The sequence below is a fragment of the Sinocyclocheilus anshuiensis genome, unplaced genomic scaffold, assembly GCF_001515605.1.
Source record: "Sinocyclocheilus anshuiensis isolate Anshui unplaced genomic scaffold, SAMN03320099.WGS_v1.1 scaffold274, whole genome shotgun sequence".
Classification (NCBI taxonomy): Eukaryota; Metazoa; Chordata; class Actinopteri; order Cypriniformes; family Cyprinidae; genus Sinocyclocheilus; species Sinocyclocheilus anshuiensis.
In genome coordinates, this window is record NW_015547698.1 from 900,960 (window position 1) to 914,754 (window position 13,795).

General features: G+C 36.2%; 1 protein-coding gene across 1 annotated transcript in view; it reads left to right on the forward strand.

The window, feature by feature from the left end:
* Nucleotides 1–13,795, forward strand: part of c3a.5 (complement C3a, tandem duplicate 5) — a 24,850-nt gene that overhangs the window by 6,330 nt on the left and 4,725 nt on the right. Inside the window, exons 9-28 of the mRNA XM_016506407.1 lie at nucleotides 547–667; nucleotides 844–959; nucleotides 1,074–1,220; nucleotides 1,310–1,513; nucleotides 3,555–3,746; nucleotides 3,835–3,987; nucleotides 4,058–4,187; nucleotides 4,274–4,345; nucleotides 5,983–6,177; nucleotides 6,796–6,990; nucleotides 7,617–7,731; nucleotides 8,019–8,110; nucleotides 8,186–8,325; nucleotides 9,136–9,345; nucleotides 9,475–9,538; nucleotides 9,636–9,758; nucleotides 11,622–11,697; nucleotides 11,795–11,954; nucleotides 13,275–13,364; nucleotides 13,448–13,604. Coding sequence (XP_016361893.1) covers nucleotides 547–667; nucleotides 844–959; nucleotides 1,074–1,220; nucleotides 1,310–1,513; nucleotides 3,555–3,746; nucleotides 3,835–3,987; nucleotides 4,058–4,187; nucleotides 4,274–4,345; nucleotides 5,983–6,177; nucleotides 6,796–6,990; nucleotides 7,617–7,731; nucleotides 8,019–8,110; nucleotides 8,186–8,325; nucleotides 9,136–9,345; nucleotides 9,475–9,538; nucleotides 9,636–9,758; nucleotides 11,622–11,697; nucleotides 11,795–11,954; nucleotides 13,275–13,364; nucleotides 13,448–13,604 — 2,752 coding nt within the window. The remainder of the gene's footprint in view (nucleotides 1–546; nucleotides 668–843; nucleotides 960–1,073; nucleotides 1,221–1,309; nucleotides 1,514–3,554; nucleotides 3,747–3,834; nucleotides 3,988–4,057; nucleotides 4,188–4,273; nucleotides 4,346–5,982; nucleotides 6,178–6,795; nucleotides 6,991–7,616; nucleotides 7,732–8,018; nucleotides 8,111–8,185; nucleotides 8,326–9,135; nucleotides 9,346–9,474; nucleotides 9,539–9,635; nucleotides 9,759–11,621; nucleotides 11,698–11,794; nucleotides 11,955–13,274; nucleotides 13,365–13,447; nucleotides 13,605–13,795) is intronic.

A 13,795-nucleotide genomic window follows, 5' to 3' on the forward strand; every position in this document is an offset into this window, starting at 1 on the left:
ACCTTGTACTGATATGCTCGCCCTTCGAACGCAAAGCGGAGAAACGGTCTGTGTCGAGGGAGAATCGAGACATGAAAGTACGCGTCCTTGAGGTCGATCGCTGCGAACCAATCGAAAGGACGGACGCATTGAAAGATGCGTTTCTGCGTCAACATCCTGAACGGGAGCTTGTGAAGGGCCCGGTTCAACACGCGCAGGTCCAAGATTGGTCGTAACCCACCGCCTTTCTTGGGTACGATGAAGTATGGGCTGTAAAACCCTGACCTCATCTCGGGTAGAGGGACCGGCTGTATCGCGTCCTTCACCAGCAGTACCACAATCTCTGCACGCAGAAAAAGTCTTAACTTTTCTAAAGAATATCTCTTTGGGTTTGAGACTTTAGTCTTTGCATTTTTAGGGATCTTATCTATTCACGAACAGCTTGTAACACTCCAAAGAGAAAGGAAAACTTGAAATCGCATCATATGACCCCTTTAAAATATAATTTTATAAAATAGCAAAAACTACTGTACAGGGAGTTGATGTCGCCCTTTTGTCTCTCTGTAGATAATTGACGGAGAAGGAGCGGCAACGCTGAAAAGACAAATGATCAAGGAGAACTTCCCAGATATCCAGCAGCTAGTTGGGAATTCCCTCTACATTTCAGCCAGTGTTTTAACAGAAACTGGTAAGAGCCAGACCGAACTGAGAGTCTGTGTGGTGGGTTGAGAGTTGGATTTTAGCTTGAGAGTTGCTGGAAGGTTTTTATATTTTACCAGCTCAAAAGGAGACGTATGTGATTTTGTCTAGAGTTGATTTCACCTCAGAAAACGCCTGATGACTGTGTTTGTGTGTGTTTTTCAGGTAGTGAAATGGTAGAAGCGCATAAGAAAGGCATTCAGATTGTGACGTCACCGTACACCATTCTCTTCAAAAGAACACCACACTTCTTCAAACCTGGGATGCCTTTTGATGTCTCGGTATGATAAAAATCACTAAACATTTAAGAATGGGATCATACTCACCTCTACTGAGTTAGGATACACTGTGATATTGGTTATATACGATGATATTCTTTTTCATTTCTTATTAAGGTCTATGTAACAAATCCTGACCAAACACCTGCTAAAAATGTGGAAGTGGAGGTCAGTCCTGGAGGGGTCGGAGGTCGAACAAGAGCCAATGGCATTGCGAAAGTTACTGTCAACACTCCGGGAGGATCTTCAACACTGGAGATCAACGTAAGACCTGAGCTTAAATGAAACATCTCAAAGTCTTTATCGCTTTTTGAAATTTTGCAAACCAACAAAATCAATATGTTTATGTCCAGGCAAAGACCAAAGATCCACAAATAAGTGATGAACAGCAGGCAGTGAGGAAGATGACGGCTCATGCCTACATACCCAAAAGCGGCTCCAACAACTACCTGCATATCGGCATTGATGCTGCAGAGCTTCAGATCGGTGATCAAATGAAAGTCAATCTGAATCTAGGAAACAGCCCTGGAGTGATAAAACAGGATTTCACCTATATGGTGAGGAACACATGACACAGTTATCGCTCGTGCGCTACTTTGTGCATCCTAGTTGTTTGATACAAATGGTGCTTTTTTACCTCTATTTAGGGATGAATTACTGTACAAATTGTAGTCATACTTTTGCAAGCACTATGACCATTTTTTTGAAAGCCTACACCAGTGCTGGAGTGTGACTGCCTAAGCATATCTATCTCACCACTTACAAATTGGTAACTTGACCATTGACCATGAACCATTTTGCCAGACTGTTGGGCAACGTGAGAAAATCAAACATGCTCTCCTGTCTGTCTCTAATAGTGTTTAGTAGTTTTTTGTCCTTTTTGTGGACTGTAAATATTTTATGTTAAAATAGTTTATCAGAGTTTTATTGATTTATATAAATTAAGTTACACTAATTGTATTTGTGCCAGTCAAATGCCACTCTTTATTTTTTTTTAAATAAATGATAATTTATTAGTTAAAATATATTTTAATCAGGGGCCAAGCATCGAAGGTCCGTAGACATCTATTGTAATCATTAATCTTCTTCTTCTTCCATTTTTCTATGGCAGCCAGCCATAGAAAAATGGAAGAAGAAGAAGATTAATGATTACAATAGATGTCTACGGACCTTCGATGCTTGGCCCCTGATTAAAATATATTTTAACTAATAAATAGAATAGAACCATATGGTAAAAATTTGTGAAATGCTTGGCTCAAGCTGATTCAATTGCAAGCCATGGCATCCTTTTCTGCCATTTTGAATCTTCAGAAAACCCTTCTTTTTCGGAGTCCTCCTAGACCATTTGTCCAATTCTAACAAAAATATATCCACATCATCCTCAGACCATGCCAACAACATATGTTGTTGATTAGTCAAACCATTCTCAAATAACACGCAAACAAATTTAACAAAATCGCAAATTTAACAAAGAGCGAAAATGGATGTAAAGCTGTGTCTCTGCAAAGCTTTAGTGTATTCAGACCAAACTTGGTGTGTGTTATAATGACCATGAGCAGGGGTTACCTGCACAGATTTGGCATAACGCCACCTAGTGGTCAGAAGATATGTAAAATGTTTATATTTGCTTACAACTTAACGGTTTGGCCAAAAATCACAAGACTGGTGTCTTTAGAGTCGGAGTAACATACCAAGATGAACTATACCCAAATCTGCCACTTTGAAGTTTTGGGGCAAATCTATAATGCAATTTCAAAACATGCAAATAACTTTTGATTAGTTTTGCCTATTGTCATGGAAATGGAAGATTCCTTGGATCATCCCAAGAACATCGATAATACCAATTAAGACATTATGGGCCGAATTTACTGTCCGGCATTTTGATTTTCTTTGAAAACCTACTATGTTAAAACTAAAAACTTTCATATATTAACATCAAACTTAATTTTGTGACAATGTCACATTACACATTACATCAATTTGGTAACAGCGCCACATATTGGTCAAAATGATAAACCATTAAATCATATTCCTAGTGATTGTATTCATGATTGTTCAGCCATTTTGACTAAATCATCATTTCTTTAATTACTAATTGATGCAGTTGGTCTGATGCTCCCTGCCATACTTAGCTCCTCATTTTGCCTCTGTTGTGCTTGTCTCCTTGCTGTTTTGTAGTTTATTTTTATATATTGAATTGTACCTAACTATGTTTACAAATGTGTAACTGGCAGAGTCATTATAGTTAACTACAAATAAAAACCATTAAAAAAATTATGTAAAATTTCAACTAATTGCTTGCATTTCTCATTTTCATTTAGTTTCCTCTGTACTTAAATAACTAAATCTGAAATAAAAATGAACAAAGACTATATACATAAGAAAAACAAATAAAATGACAAAACACAACAAACTTTCTAAAACACAGTGTATACATAAAAAAAAAAAAATTATATATATATATACAGTGGGTACGGAAAGTATTCAGACCCCCTTAAATTTTTCACTCTTTGTTATATTGCAGCAATTATATATATACTGTATATATAAATCTATTCATGTAATTCATGCTGTCTGTATTTGTCATTATTCCCACAGATCTTGAGTAAAGGTCAGATTGTTCAAGTGGAAAGGTTTAAGATGACAGGACAATCTCTAGTGACTCTGTCTCTGTCTGTAACCAAAGAAATGGTGCCGTCCTTCCGCTTTGTGGCTTATTACCATTTGGGCTCGTCTGAGGTGGTGTCTGATTCAGTCTGGGTCGACATGAAGGACACGTGCATGGGAACGGTGAGTGAACTCAGAAACCATGAGCATGATGAGTGCCTGTAGAAACCATCAGCATTTATGAGCATGTTCTTACTGCTTTTAATCGCAGCTCAAAGTCGAGGTGAAGGACCCGACATTATATGGCCCAGGAGATAAGCTCAGCTTGAAAATCACTGGAGACCCTGGAGCTAAAGTTGGGCTGGTCGCTGTAGATAAGGGTGTCTATGTCCTTAACGACAAGAACAGACTGACTCAGACTAAGGTAATTAACCTCAAATACAATAACCTCAGTAGTTTCAGACTTAAAATGACCTGGTCTCTTGTTGCTTTAGATCTGGGACATCATAGAGAAGCATGACACCGGCTGTACAGCAGGAGGTGGGAGGGACAGTATGGGGGTTTTCACTGATGCAGGTCTGATGTTTGAGTCCAACACTGCAGGAGGAACCAACACCAGAACAAGTACTTGAACAGTTAATTTAGCTAGAATTGAAGTGTTAGTTTTGTCATGCTCTGCATTCCCAAACACATCTGTCATGATCTTGTAGATATTGAGTGTCCTGTCCCATCCAAGAGAAAACGCCGAGCACAGAGTCTTCTGCAGGTCACCACTACACTGGGTAAGGAAGCTGTTTATGAAACCTGGCTAAGTGCGATTTATCAAATTGCAAAGGCTACGATTTAATTCAGTTATATTTCAGAGTGTTCTTTTACACACGAGCAGCTCATGATCCGGTGTTTTCAGCGTCTCAGCTCACATTAAACGCTGCTCCATATGAACTCATCTCTGCATCTGCTCTGAGTCTGGGTTGCTTGTAACGTGCACTTGGGATTGAAACATGCACCAGCCATCATCCCAAACTTGTAATGAGAAGCGCTTATGAACAAAAGAGAAGCTTTTAAGGGCTTTCTGCAGTTTTGCATCAAAATAAAAGTTTGATGGTTTAATGTTTGAAAAGAAAAGATATAAAAGAAAATATGAATATTGTAATTTTACAGTTGTACTGTAAAGTAAAATTATATTGTTTTCCTAATACTTGTTTTTTTTGTTTTTGTTACAGTGCAATATTACAATACTAATAGTTCTTATTTTGTTCATTATTTTTATTCCAAATTGTGCAGCCTTACAAACAAGGACAGCAAACCTGAAGTTTTGAAGTTTCGCAGTTCGATAATATAATGTAGCCCTAATTCATAAATATGATGAGCATGTTTTTCATTTATGAATTAAAATTTATTTGGGGCATGAAGTCAAAATTGTCAGAGTGATATAAAATATTTTAACAAAGCTGCTTTAATTTTTATAGTTGCATTATTATTTGAAAAGCATTTGCCTTAAATATTCTGTGTTGCGACCAAAGAGTGGGAGTATGCAGGAAAATGTAACAGGAAACTATGTTCTGTAGACCCTTATGACTGTGTCGAGGTTTTTGAAAGTTTAGGTTGTAAAATGTCATGTGGTATTATCTATTATATTTTTGAGTTACATCCAAAATTGATTTTAAAATGTTTTTCAAAGAAGTGTCTTATGTTTATCAAGGCTGCATTTATTTGTTTAAAAAAACAAACAAAAAAAAAACAGTACTATATTTTTTATGTGTGTGTGTGTGTTTGAAAGAAGGCACGCTGAGACTCCTTAATGTGATGCTTCTTTTAGAGACTGCAGTTCTCTGCAAATACAGACATACACAAGGCACACAAAAACAGCTTGAACAGCATGAAGACTGGCGTAAAAACAGTAATATTGTGAAATAGTATTACAATTTAAAATAACTGGTTTCTATGTGAATATTTTGCAAACTGTGATTTATTCCTCTGAGCCAAAGCTGAATTTTCAGCATCATTACTCCAGTCTTCAGTGTCACATGATCCTTCAGAAATCATTCTAATATGTTCATCCCAAACTTGTAATGAGAAGCGCTTATGAACAAAAGAGAAGCTTTTAAGGGCTTTCTGCAGTTTTGCATCAAAATAAAAGTTTGATGGTTTAATGTTTGAAAATAAATAAATTAAGACCTTTTTTTTTTTTTTGAGTAATAATAATAATTATTATCATTTTATATACTTTTTTATTTTATAGCCATAACAAAATGTGTACCAAATAGTGCAGCCCTACATTTAAAAAAATATATATTTTTTTTATTTTTATCAGAAAAAAAAAATCACAATTAGATTTTTCTCCTAAGTCGTGCAGCCCTTTTCATGCTGTTCCTCTCCTTGTGTCCTCATTGTTTCTACACTATCATTGTCTTCTCAGCTGGTCAGTACTCTGGTGATCTGAAGAAGTGCTGTGTGGACGGATTTCAAGATAATAAACTCGGCTACTCCTGTGAACGGCGGGCTTTATTCATCGTAGATGAAGATGAATGTGTTAAGGCCTTCCTGCACTGCTGCAAGGAGATGCAACGCCACAAGGCTGACTTCGCAGAGAAAGAGTTTTTTCTGGCCCGCAGTGAGATTTTAGCCTCATTTGCAAAATACATTCTCACAGCTCTCAAACACAGTGATTTCAGCAAGAGAATTATCTACCTACCTAACTCTCAAATGCTTCGTTATTGCTTTTTCAAGCTAAATATATATAAAGAATTTTGCTCACCAAAGCTGTTTTTATTTGATAAAAAATACAGTAATATTGTGAAATAGTATTACAATTTAAAATAACTGGTTTCTATGTGAATATTTTGCAAACTGTGATTTATTCCTCTGAGCCAAAGCTGAATTTTCAGCATCATTACTCCAGTCTTCAGTGTCACATGATCCTTCAGAAATCATTCTAATATGTTAATAAAAGTTTGATGGTTTAATGTTTGAAAATAAATAAATTAAGACCTTTTTTTTTTTTTTGAGTAATAATAATAATTATTATCATTTTATATACTTTTTTATTTTATAGCCATAACAAAATGTGTACCAAATAGTGCAGCCCTACATTTAAAAAAATATATATTTTTTTTATTTTTATCAGAAAAAAAAAATCACAATTAGATTTTTCTCCTAAGTCGTGCAGCCCTTTTCATGCTGTTCCTCTCCTTGTGTCCTCATTGTTTCTACACTATCATTGTCTTCTCAGCTGGTCAGTACTCTGGTGATCTGAAGAAGTGCTGTGTGGACGGATTTCAAGATAATAAACTCGGCTACTCCTGTGAACGGCGGGCTTTATTCATCGTAGATGAAGATGAATGTGTTAAGGCCTTCCTGCACTGCTGCAAGGAGATGCAACGCCACAAGGCTGACTTCGCAGAGAAAGAGTTTTTTCTGGCCCGCAGTGAGATTTTAGCCTCATTTGCAAAATACATTCTCACAGCTCTCAAACACAGTGATTTCAGCAAGAGAATTATCTACCTACCTAACTCTCAAATGCTTCGTTATTGCTTTTTCAAGCTAAATATATAGGGTATATTTGTAGCAATAGCCAAAAATATTGTATGGGTCAAAATGATTGATTTTTCTTTTATGCCAAAAATCATTAGGATATTAAGTAAAGATCATGTTCCATGAAGATATTTTGTAAAATCCCTACTGTAAATATATTAAAACTTAATTTTTGATTAGTAATATGCATTGCTAAGAACTTCATTTGGACAACTTTAAAGCCGATTTTCTCAATATTTAGATTTTGTTTTTTGCACCCATAGTTGTATGTCGGCCAAATATTGTCCGATCCTAACAAATCATACATACATCAACGGAAAACGTATTTATTCCGCTTTCAAATGATGTATAAATCTCAATTTCGAAAAATTGACACTTAAGACTGGTTTTGTGGTCCAGGGTCACATTTGATCTAGTTAATGCCTCCTTGCTGAATTTATTTCAGAAAGAAAAAAAGAAAAAAACTTGCTAACTGCAAACCTTTGAATAGTAGTGCATACTAGTTGGTTTCTTGTTCAGGTGAAGAAGATGATTTTGATGAGGAACTAGGTGAAGTGATGGTGCGCACACAGTTTCCTGAAAGCTGGCTTTGGGAGGAGATCGATCTTCCTCTCTGCCCACAAAACCAGCTGTGGTGAGAAAATGTTTTATGATGTATTCATTTACAAATACAGTAAATCTAACTTTTTGTGGGAACCAAGATGTTGTTCTTTCGACAAGTTGAAACAAGTTTGGACACAGTTTTATCAGCTATAAATTAGTCATATGCGTTCTTCATTTGTAAGGTAAATCCTCAAATTAAAACTATAGTGGCGGTGAGCAAATAAGTGTCTGCAGTGATATTTGTTTGAAAATTCTTGGAGGGACTGGCTGTAGATGTTGAAGAGATTTGACCATGACAGTGTCTTGGTTTGTGTCTAGCGCCGAAACGTCTACCTTAAGAACTGAAATATTCCTTAAAGACTCCATCACAACCTGGCAGATCACAGCCATCAGCCTGTCCAAGACCCTTGGTAAAAAGACGCTCTTGTTCATTTGTTATTTATTATTATTTGTTGTTCTTTGACGCTCCCTTTGTTTCTCTGCAGGAATGTGTGTGGCTGATCCTTATGAGATCACTGTTAGGAAAGATTTTTTTATCGATCTGAAGATGCCTTATTCGGCGGTGCGCAATGAACAACTGGAAATAAAGGCTGTTCTTCACAATTACAGCAGTCAGAAGTTGAAAGTATGTGCAGTTTACTGGCACGGTACATTGTACTAATCCTGTAAAACCTACTGTTTCGTATTTGATACGCAAATTTCTAAGGCCTCTAAATGATCGACATGATCAAAACTTTGCTGTGGAAGCTGACACACACAATCTACTACATGCCTTCTGATTGATAGTTTAGACTCTTTTAGTAAGTAAAAGGCCTTTTAGCATACTTGTAAAAACGTCCACCTTCTGCTTGTGCTTTACATGTTTTTTTATTTGTTATAAAGTAATTGTAAGAATACCTTTGATATTGTTAGTAGTATTTCAAGATGAACATTTACTGGACTGAAGCAACTCAGGTTTACTTGATAATCCAGATCATTCTTTAGAAAAATTGCAAATATGAAAATCAGGGTTGGTTTGTTTGTTCATCTGTCAATAATCAATGTATTGTGTTGCATTATATGTTTTCAAACTACAGAGCTTTGATCATAAAACTAAGCATTTCATTATGATCTTAAGATGTATTATTGGGAGATATAGAGTGACCGCTATTATTTATATCATTTTATGTAAGTATCTGCTATACTGTTCTAAAGATCTCATTGATTTACATTACAAGCATCAGAATTTCATTTTACTTTTTGCTCATATAAATATCAGCAGCTGCATCAAATTGCATATTCATGCTCAGTTTTGGCCTCTGAATAAAACTGAGTTGTTTTTGTTTACTATTTTTTTTTTCATGCTTTACGAGGTTAAACTGTACAGCAGTGGACTGGACTGTACTGTACGGTTTCTCCACATGCTTAAGATCTTTTTTTTTTTGTCTTATACCAGACGGTGCAAATTAGATTTAAGACATCAGAGGGTATTTGCAGCAGTGCCAGCAAAAAACAGAAAGGCAGGGTAACCGTTTCTGTTGGCCCCATGTCCTCCATAGCCGTCCCTCTCATCATCATCCCCATGGAGCTGAAAGAGCAGTGGATTGAAGCTGAAGCATACAGCTCGAATCGCAATGATGCAATTAGAAAGAATCTGAAGGTGGTGGTGAGTCTGCCATGTCAACGTTTAGAGGAAGGCTCTGGTGATTTCTGCAGGAACCAATCACTTTATTCACTTTATTTCGAGATTTTCAATGCGTCCACCAAGTTGCATTTGTGTCCGTCTTTCTTTCAGCCTGAAGGTGTGCTAACCGAAGTCCGGGAGAGAATTGTGGAGATCAACCCATCCGAGCATCCAGGTGCAGCTTCTTTAGAAACACTGAATATGCAGTGAAAATGGTTGTAAATGACAGCTGAAATCCTCTTTAAACACCGTATGTCCTCTTGACTGAACAGGTGGCTCGCAGGTCGTGTCTATGAGGAGCGACATCCCTCGCCGAAAGGTTCCAAACACACCTGCTTCCACAGTGATCACAGTGATAGGTGAAAATCTCATTGCACTGTCCTTCTCTGAGGCACGTAGGGCCCTATGAAATCCATTTAAATTTTTTTCCCAAATTCCTTTTTTTTTTTTTTTTTTTTATGGATTAAATTTTAATGGTTGATTTTAGTAAACGAAAAGCATGTCTAATTCATTGATATCATGAGACTTTATTAAAAGTTTAACCAAAGTTACATTTTAGCCCCCCACCCCAACTTTCATGTTTTCTATTTATTTATTTTTTTCTGGATTCCATTTAATTTAATTATTGCTAACAATTAAATGTTAGTAATCAAAAAGCATGTATAATCAACTGAATTCATAAAACTAACAATTTAATAATGTTTACAATTCAGAAATTCAGTGTTGTCGGTTTTAACTGTTCTGGATTTATGATTGAATAGAAATGTATTATCAAAAATTGTGGTAAACAAAGGAGGAGTACATATTAACAATTTAATTAACCTTTTAAAATGGAATCAAACAAAAATGTAAAAAAAAAACAATCCTTTTATTTTAATTTTTTTTTTTTTTTTTTTTTTGGCAAACAAAGTTCTGAACAGCAGTTAGAAAACCATGCAAGAAATATTGTATTGTATAGTCCTTAAAAGTTGTTTAATATTTATTATTATTATTATTATTATGATGATGATGAGAATTACATTCCACTGTACAATAATAATACATTTCTGTCTGTTTCTTTTTTTTTTTCGAAGGGTTTGATTAATTGTACTAATATAACTTCTAATGCCAACTGCCAAATATGACACTTACATATCAATACAATTTATGAGCGCACATAGAAAAGAGAGAAAGTAGGGATTTTTATTTTTATTTTATGTATTTATTTATAAAAACATTTTACACATATCTTTTTTCTCATTTTTTTCTGACCATCAAGTGTCCGTCACTAAATTCTAACCATATTTTACAACAGATAACGTGTCAACAATTCATACAACTATTTCCACACAGTGGCATAGTGGACGGGCACGCACTGCTGGGGGTGGGGGGCGATAACCTCCCCGTGCTAAGATGCGTCGTATCATGTGTCGACAATAGCCAGAGATATTGTCAAAAGCATCAAAAATTGGCAATATTAAGAGGATTTAGCATTTCCAATTAATGTAGGCCTGTTTCATTCTTATTATTATTAGGCATATTATTATTATTTGGTTACTTTTATTATTAAATAATAAGAAATTATTGCTCCGCAATGATTTAATAGTGCATCACCACATGACGCGCTGTGAGGATAATTAAAATTTAGGCTATTAGCTTACTCCTCATTGAAAATATTTTTTTTTTTTTTTTTTTTTAAAAGTCATCAATGAAAATTAAGAGCAGCTTTATTTCGTGCACCGATTTTTCAAAAACAACCTTTTTATTGCGAAATATGTTTCTTGTAATGTTTTTCACTATACGGGCGACAAGAGAAATATTGAGGGAATAATGTAAGACCGTTATATACCGTTATCAGCATATGTTGAAGTAGTTTCGTCTCTCGTTGTCTCAGAGAATATGCGCCGTTAATGCAGCGCTAGAAAGCTCCGTCAGTTTTTTTACTTTCACTTTCTCTATACTGAATTGACTGACGTTCACCGGCATAACTATTGCGCACAGTTTGCGCGTTGCTTGCTTGTGTTGCTTGACCCCTCCCCCATAATATCAATTGTTTATAGGCCACATATTAAGCACTTTTTTTTTTAGATTTTTAATGTTTATTTTTCAATGTTAATGAAATTGACACCAAAAAAGAGGAACATCATTAGGAAATCCTTGGGGGGGCTGTGCCTGGGCTAAGCACGTTTCTGATTGGGCTATAGCCCCGTCAAGCCCCGCCCTAGCGCCGCCACTGAGAATGTCCACCACTATGTGATTAATTTGTTGTTCCGGTCAAGGCTATCAGCGGGAGTTGACCTTCCGTAAAGCTGATGGGTCATACGGTGCCTGGATACACGTGCCGAGCAGCACATGGTGAGATAATGCAGATTATTTACAGATAATGATTGTTTTTCTTGCATGTTTCTTGTATTATGCTTAAGTTGGCTTTCTCTCTTGTGTCCATTTTCAGGCTGACAGCATATGTGGCTAAAGTGTTCGCGATGGCCAGTGATCTGATTGTCATAGAGGAGAATGTGATCTGCAGCGCCCTCACCTGGCTGGCCACAAAAAAACAGATGCCAGATGGCGCATTTAAAGAAGATGCGCCCGTGTATCACAGCGAGATGGTTGTAAGTTACATTTTTTGAAAATTCCCCTTCAAAAATCCTGCACAACTTTCAGATCCGTTGCGCTCTGGCGATTCCCAGCTTCTGGTCCTGTTCCCCTCTATCTTCTCCCATTATGTCCTGCTCCTGTCAAAATAAAGGTGAAAAAGCCCATAAATATATCTTTAAAGAAAAAAAAATCAAGTACAATCAACAGGTAGGTGCCTCCAGTAATCTGAAAGTCATGGCTTTATGTGGAATACATCATGCAGGGCTCAACGCTAAGGATTTTTTCTATTGGCCCAGTTGGGACAGTGGATCAAATTTTTACTCTTTACTTACATTTTCACTGGCCCTGCCACGAAAAAAAAAGAAAAGAAAGAAACAGTTGTTGTTATGGTTGTTTTTGACCCGTTTTATCTTGTATTCTAATAAATAAGCTTATATGATACCACAATTTCAAATACCAGTTAAATTTTACTGGTTTCAATTTCAATCATTATTAAAGACAAGTGAGCAGATGGTAACAAATGAACAAATAACAAGCAATAGCACATAATAAATAAATAGAATAAAGATACAAATTAAACAATGCTTTGGGTTTTTAGGTTTGTATGTGTTCAGCTACAGAAATCAATAATCAAATGTAAAATAACATTGCATATCCTTCTCTGTATAAATTATATATAGATTAATCCTTGTTAAAGCTACAAAAGTTATTCAGCCAAGAGCAGTGAGTGATTTTATTTTATTATTTTTTTTCTGGATTAACATTAATGACACCAACAGCAGCTGGTAAATTAGGTGTGGCCACTTTAAGAGACCAAATATAATACACATCCTTCTTTCTCAACTGTTTATGTTCACTTAAGACTATTTTCGAGGATACTCGCCAAGACGGGTATTTTGTATGTATTTGTCCATTCAAACACAAGAAGACGAGGAAAGAAACTCGATTTGGTTCTCGCACATTGCCTGATACGCGGCTCTATGTGTGTGCGCTGTGCTCACAGAACACACTGAATGGAGTTGTTATTTGCGTCTTCTTGCCCTTGAACGCTTTAAAATCAATTGAATGTTTAAATTGGCTAGGCTTAAAAACACATGCAAATGATAAACTTTCATGATAACGCAGCAGTGAAAATCCGTCAAGAAACAAGTAGCTGGATAGATACTGTTATTCCTGAACACCAGAACAACTTGCAAGTACAATATGTGAAAGTCTGTTAAACCATGGGCTGTTCCTGGCCGTGTGTAGCACTCTACATATTTTTCAGAAGCATTCCGACATTCTTGTTGCATCATTATACAACATCTTATTATTTGAGTGTATGTCAATTCCAGGGTAATGTGCGCGGGAAAGATGCCGATGCCTCTCTAACTGCATTTGTCCTGATTACAATGCAAGAGGGGAGCAAGATCTGTGCTAGATCTGTAAGTGTGATTCCTGGAAACAGCTCTACGATACGTCATCTTCATCTCGAGCACGTCTAACTCAGTCTCTCTCTCTATACTAGAATCTTCAGAGCAGTATGAACAGAGCCATTAATTACCTGCTGCTGAGAGTTCACAGCCTGACAAGCACTTATGCTGTCGCTATGACTTCTTATGCTTTGGCCCATGCTGGAAAACTCAATAAAGACATCTTGAAGAGTCATTCCTCTAAAAGCAAAGGTCAGTAACAGTCTGTCAAAACTCGGCGAATGTCTAGTAGCATGAAGGTGAGATTCAGTACAGTTGAGGTCACTTCTCCATGGCAAACGCTTGTAAGATAATTGTAGCAGGTTTGTTGTAGTTAACTAAAACTGAAATCATAAAACAAAAACATTTTTGTTACTTGGAGAAAAAATAATAATAATAATAAA